The following is a 7017-nucleotide window of genomic DNA, read 5'->3' as shown; positions in this document are numbered from 1 at the left end:
AGACGATGCTTTCATTTTGAAGGTTCACCTTGTCGAAGTGATTCAAAATTCACTTACGCTTTCAATAACCAGACCCAGTCACATGCATAACATGTGTATGTGTGTGTGTGGTTATTCTAGAAGTTTTGATGCTCAAGAAAAAGACATTATATGATATGTATGATAGACGCGTGTAGTCAATATGTGATTAGTTCTCCAGATTAATAAGTTATATCACAACTCCCTTTGATGAAACGAATAGACATGAGTGTAAGGGCAAAAATTAGACAACAAGTCATTATTGGGTTCAAATTGAAAGGTATTCAGAGAGTATGTGACGAATATGTATATTGTGCTTTATTCGTAGACACTTTTCCAATTCTCGCAGGAAGTGTATAGGAGTCGTCCTCACAGCGACTTATCGAATGACCATATCGAGAAATTCTACCATACATATTGTTGTATATTTTGTAGAAACATATATTCATATACAGTTAGTGGTAGTGATGTATTTCTAAACACCTACCATTGTATATATACTTCTGTTGGCGCAAAAACATATAGTATGTAGTTCATTACTTGGTTGTTATATTTGTGATGTAATTTGAATATTTGATAGTATTTGGGCTTTGGTTATTAATTGTTTGATTAACTTATATGCGTTACATGTTTAATATATTATAGGTTAATCAAGTATAACTTTGTGAATGTTAAAATTAAATTTCTAGTTCATCCGCACGAATGAGAATCTCATTCATACGGATGAAACTATCCTATATGGATGAGTAAGCCATCTGCACAGACAAAGAACTCATCCGTACGAATGAAGATCATGTCACTATAAATAAGAGTTACAAGTTTCATTCAAATATACTTGCTTTGCACAACCTTGGCTGCATAATTCTGTCTCAAGTCGTTATTATTAATTATATAACTCCAGGTCTCGATTACAGTTATCAAAACGTTCATATAATCACTTGAATCAATTCCATATTAAAGTATAGTTGTTGAAAATCCCAGTTAATAGGATTCCACACTATTGATTTTGAGTATGCGATTAATTTAATTCCTTAAATAAATAGATCCTACAGTTTGACCTTGTGAGTTACATTAGTGTGAGTTTGTTAGAATGATTTATTGATGTTAATAAATCGCCGTTAAAAAAAAAAATTATAGTTATCATATTTGACAATTTGAGGTCACATGCAAATAAGATCAAGACATATATTCATATAATATAATATATAATATATAGGTTTATAAGGCAAACATTAATAACATCAATATTAAAATTCTTGTTTTTTAAATGTAACGTACGAAAAATGGAAAAACACATCAATTATTCTTTAAGTTTTTCTTTCGACAAAAACACGGTGAGTATATTGTTTCATCTCGTTGGTGATTTTTGAAGGTAATGTTTGAAGTATTTTTGTGTAATATATAGATGTTTTAAGTTGGACATTGATTTGTACAATCATGTTAGTGTACATTATTGGGTATGTCCAACTTTATTTATTTATTTTTAAGATTAATCTAGTAGGTTCGATGAGATCTGAATTAAAAAATATTTTATACAATTATGCTTAATGGTTCATGTTGCATTTCTAGAATAGTTATACATATAAAATTGTGGATTAACTAAATTTTTGATTCACACGTATGGTGGTGAATGCTGACTACTCAAGTTTTTATCTTTAACTTATTCTTTTAAGTCTTTTAATGACGAAACAACATGAAGATAATACATAGTTTAAAGCTTTAAACAAAGATTATTACGGAGTATAATAAACATAGCTTAATAAATCCACAAATACATAATACAAATATGATATAAGTATTACTCGACCTCCTTCAATGACCATTGAGAACTACTCGACACAATTTGATCGAACTTTTACGGTTTGGAACATGACTGGCCATAAAACATCGTTACTTAAACTCTCATAGGATCAATGAAAAATGCTTTGACATGCTCCTGAACTTCTTTTCCAACAACTTTCAAGTTATCTTGATATTTATATAGAGTATCCATTACGCGTGCCAAGTTTATTGCCCGCAATTTTAGAACCATAGGCACCTCTTTACACGTAAGAGCTTCTAGGTTCATAATTTTCCATGTATCTTCAATTTTTTCTTTAAATAACTTATGGACGTACTCCTCCGTGACATTATGTTCCTTCATATAAACTTGGACACTCGATATAAAGTGTGTTCTTTGTTGCTCATCCTGCATTTTAAGTCATTAAATTTGATCTCATTAATTATCTAGTTTCAAGCACAATTATATATAGAAGAAAGTAAACTATAGATTTTGTATTATGTATATGTACCTTGTAACCGACAAGATCATCCATGGTTCTATTAATGGCAGACGACGCTTTTACAAGTGGAGGATTTTGAAGAGCCCATTCTAGTGATTCTTGTGTAACTATATCTCCCATCGCAACAAAACTCGCCGTTGTAAGCATTATGTAGCCGCAACTTACATATGTAAGTGCTTTATGCTCCTCAAATGTTGGCACATAACCCTTATGTAGCCATTCTGCTTCTTTATGATAACTTTCAATATACTCTATCATCTGTGTTGTAAATAAAACATTAACTTATATCTTAATCTCTTTGTATGCACGTAAAAGTAAAATGTCGGAAATAAATTAACTAACCGAGTCTTTAGCATATTTAACTTGATATGCTTTTCCTTCCTTCGCCATGATTTCCTCCATTTCTTCATAAATACTTAAGAGCATTTTGTAAGGTGTTTCCATGTAATCTGGAATTTCATCCAGGCAGGTAATCGACCACCTAGTAAATATATTTAGTAAAAATGTAAATACAATATAATGATATTTGTATTCGTCAAAAGATTCATGTTGGTCGTGTTAGATGTGTGTATATACCTGCGAACCGCTTTTATAAAAAGCTCAAGCTCTTCATATATCCCATAAGAATCGTACATGTCATCAGCTGTTGTTGCCATTTGAAACGCTTTTGTCAAGAAAATCCTACTTTTAGAATATTGAGGCTCATAGTACACACCGAGTATCCAAAAATAGGCTTCAACCAACCTATCTCTTACAAAATGCAAATTCTTTGTAGGATCAAAAGCTTTCCACCACCTATAATAATTTAAGGCACATTTTAAATTGGCAATTTCACATATTATTATTATTATGACACTTTAAATCTAGACGAGGAACACGAGAATGAGGAAGGGCCGAAGGTCTTATTTGCATACCGGGAAAGTTCACTAAGCTCCTTCTTATGCAAGGATTGAAGTTCGTTGAACCCCAATTTTGCAAGTCTTAGTAACGTCTTGTTATGAGAACCTTCTTGCCCATAAAAGGCAATATATCGTACCGCTTCTAGACGTGGCAAACTTTTGTGTATTGGCCGCTCTAGTGCTTCACGTATGTGCTTAGAAAGAGTGTGATTGCACCGAAGGGGATCGTTAGCGATGTTTTCAAGATGGGTTTTAGTAAAAGCTAGAAGTTCATCTAGTATGATTTCGCCAGGAACTCTCAAATAAGCCGCCTCATATAACTCGAGCATTCCTCGAACATCGTTGATTAAGGATTCTTTAAAAGATCCATCATCATTCTTGTATTTGCCAAAACTTTCTGATTTGGTTAAAAATATTATTAGCAAGTTATTTTGAGCTAAGATTTAATATATAATTTAGATTTAGATTAAATTTATAAACACTAACCGCATGAAACATAAAACCCTGCTGTTCTTAGGAGTCGAAACCAACAGGGAGTGTTATCACCATTCCATTCATCACCGTATACAGTATAAATATGTTCCAAAGATTGTGTAATCTCCTGTTCGAAGTAGTACGGTATTCCAAGGCGTTGGATATCATCAACTAGTTTCAACAAATTAGTATGCTTTGTCGCATCATTCAACGCTACAAGTATTTCTTTCCTTACTTCTATTAAACTTGCAATAATTTGCTTTACATCATCTTGTTCTTCTTGCTGAATTAAGGGAAAAATCATTATAAAAATTATTATGTTAGATCATGATTTTTAGACAGTACCACAAAATTTGATCTTCCATCTTACAAGAGTATGAATGTATAATTACTTAACACTTAGTCCCTTAAAATTAAAATGTTATGTGTAACTAATATCTTTTGTCATGGCTTTTTATTAAAATATAAAATATAAATGTCCAGATAGCTCACCGTTTTAACTTTTGAGATCTTTACATATGAATCTAAGTCATAGCATCCCTATGTGTAAATGTCATGCGGCTCGTATATCTCCTAGGGAACCTTGACTATTTATTGTGTTTTGGCCTAACAATGACGTCATGGGTTTATGTAGATGAGTTTCTAACAACACGTTATACATCGAATTAAGATATAAAAATAAAGCTCGGATCCCTTTTAAACTTATAGTTATAGCTAACCAATATAGTTTAAACCTCAAGATATACACTTAAGAGGTGTTTGAATTTGCTTTTGAAAAAAAATAATACTATGTGTTTTAGATAATCTAAATCAGACAATCAGATATAGCAAGATGTATTGTAGATAAATGGTATTCAGATTTGATTACGATGTTTAATAGCAATATTTTTTGGTGTTTTTGAAAATCAAATTTTCCAATAGTACTTAATAAATAAAATGACTAAAACTTATATTATATCATATAATTAAATAAATTTATCATGTAAAGAGATTTTATTACTCGTATTATATTAATATCTATATCTAAGGGTAATTGAGTAATTATAATTAATTACATGAATTATAACAAATCTTTTAATTTAATGCTTTAGCTTTGGGCACTACAGATTGCTTTTTTTATTGTTACGGAGTAATACATTTGACAAAAATATATGTATTCAAACTCTTTCATATCTTGAAACTTTTAAAAATGGTGGCTGAAATGCAAAATGTACACGTACCTCATCATAATGGAGAAACTGATCACCCCAAAGGCTGGGATGATAGTTTGCAAGTGGCCGAACAATCTCCTCTTGGTTATAACTACCCATGCTTAATAGAAGATTTGATAATTGTGTGTTTTGATTTGGTGTGGATATTTGATGTTTGATGTTTGCGTATGGTATTTATAGAGTGCATGCAAAATATTAACCGTCCACAAGTATTGACCATGGTAAACAAAAGACACCCGTGATGCACCAAGTATATTCATATTATATTTAAGATGTGTTTGATTAGGAACTTAACAACTAATGGTGAATTGCTAACATTGTTTATGATAAAAGCTAATCAAAATTATACGTAATATTTATATTCTTAGATTATTTATAATATATCAATTGAAACTACATATTTACTGTTCATACTAATATATTAATCTAAAGGATATTTTAATCTTTTGACATCTTGTTATTAATCATTGTTACATGTAAGGTAAATAGTCTAAGTTACTTAAATTATCAATATGTAATTTATTTGAATCCTTAAAAAATATTGTGTTTTTCAATTTATGTCTGAAAAAATTATAATTTAAAAATTTATAGATTCTACAGCCACATCATCAGTGTGTAGACGTCACGTACACATCACCTCATCATCCGTTTTTTGACATTTTATAAAAACAATATCTTTATTGATTATTTTCGTATTTTATGTTAGTTTTTTGGACCATTTAATATTCATACATTTATAAATTTTTTTTGAAACTTAGTGTGAATTATAAATCTGATTTAAGTGTGAATTACGAGTCCTTTACTAGTCTAATTTAAGTGATTGTAAGTAAATCACAAGTTCAATTTGGGCAATCTATATTCACAATCAGGCTTGTAATTACACTTAAATTGAACTCGTAATTCCCATTAAATTTCAATTTAAATTCATTAAAGAGATTTCAATCAAAATTATAAGTTCGATTTGGACCATTTTCCTTATATGTAATACTCATGAAAATTATTACTTAACATTCGTTATCAATTTAGTTAATATAAATCACTAATGTAACATTAACTGATATTACATTTTAAAATTCATTTTTATGAACACTAACTTTTACTCTATTTGTCTCAATTTATTCACACATTTCACTATTAGTCGGCCGAATTTCATGTTGATTCACTTAAACAGTTCCTGGTTTGTTGAAGCTCAAAGTAAGCTTTATATATATATATATATATATATATATATATATATATATATATATATATATATATATATATATATATATATATATATATATAACATGTGTTATTATGCTGACGTGTCAACTCTTTATTAATTTTGCCACATGTCATTTTATCGTTCTTTCCATATATTTAATATTTTCTCAAATAAGGAAAGTATTCATATTCTAGATAAAATAAAATTACTTTAAATATTAAATTAAATAAATAAAATAATAAAAATGAAACTAACAAGGGCAATAGAACTTTACTTTTGACGTTAACAAATATATAAAAACTAAAAATAATAATTCAAATTAAATAAATAAAATAATATAACAATAAAAATTAATATTGTTTAATCATATTCTAAGTACAATACAATTACTTAAATATAATTTGACAATATTATTATTGGCTATTAGCAGGTATACACATAAAAAATAGTAAACAATATATGTGTCCTAATACATAAGACTATACTTGAGCAGAAGTTATACTCCACAACACAAATGTGTGTGTGAAATATACGTAAAATAAATTAATAAACTTTAAATAAAATTAGGTATATAACTTAATTTAATTAAACAATCAAATATCTATACTAAATACAAAGTATGATATTTAAATATTTTAACGGACGGGCTCATAAACGTATCACTATATGTTCAAGAAACTTTACGACATTGAATGAGAACAACTAATTATTGTATTGTAATTGTAATCAATAATCAATACTAACGTTTACGATACTAATGTTGTCAATACCTCATACTCATCTAATCATACATTATATGAAGTGTGTGCATTACTAACATTATCGTATACAATGTTTTTGATAATATTGTTTTCGATAAAAATGTTATCGGTGATATATGATTTTTTTATTATAATTATCGGTACTGACGTTATCGTATACTAATTTAT

The 7017-nt window shown here is 28.8% G+C and overlaps 1 protein-coding gene across 1 annotated transcript; it reads right to left on the bottom strand.

The window, feature by feature from the left end:
• Positions 1–1820: 1820 nt before the first annotated feature.
• LOC139876467 (sesquiterpene synthase TPS1-like) lies at positions 1821–5016 on the bottom strand. The gene is made up of 7 exons (XM_071863783.1): positions 4894–5016; positions 3686–3956; positions 3215–3596; positions 2877–3095; positions 2643–2781; positions 2310–2558; positions 1821–2206 (listed from the first exon to the last, which is right to left on the bottom strand). The coding sequence occupies exons 1-7, from the start codon at positions 4981–4983 to the stop codon at positions 1913–1915; spliced, it is 1644 nt and encodes a 547-aa protein (XP_071719884.1). The 5' UTR covers positions 4984–5016; the 3' UTR covers positions 1821–1912.
• Between the last annotated feature and the right edge of the window lie 2001 nt (positions 5017–7017).

The sequence above is a fragment of the Rutidosis leptorrhynchoides genome, chromosome 11 (genome assembly GCF_046630445.1).
Source record: "Rutidosis leptorrhynchoides isolate AG116_Rl617_1_P2 chromosome 11, CSIRO_AGI_Rlap_v1, whole genome shotgun sequence".
Taxonomy (NCBI): Eukaryota; Viridiplantae; Streptophyta; class Magnoliopsida; order Asterales; family Asteraceae; genus Rutidosis; species Rutidosis leptorrhynchoides.
Note: the sequence above shows the minus strand (reverse complement) of the source record. Positions and strands in the feature narration are given on the sequence as shown.

Coding starts and splice junctions, on each gene's coding strand:
- LOC139876467 (XM_071863783.1), bottom strand. CDS start 4,983: ATGGGTAGTTATAACCAAGAGGAGATTGTTCGGCCACTTGCAAACTAT. Junction 3,957..4,893: donor AGTTTCTCCATTATGATGAG/GTACGTGTACAT, acceptor CCCTTAATTCAG/CAAGAAGAACAAGATGATGT. Junction 2,782..2,876: donor TTTATAAAAGCGGTTCGCAG/GTATATACACAC, acceptor TATATTTACTAG/GTGGTCGATTACCTGCCTGG.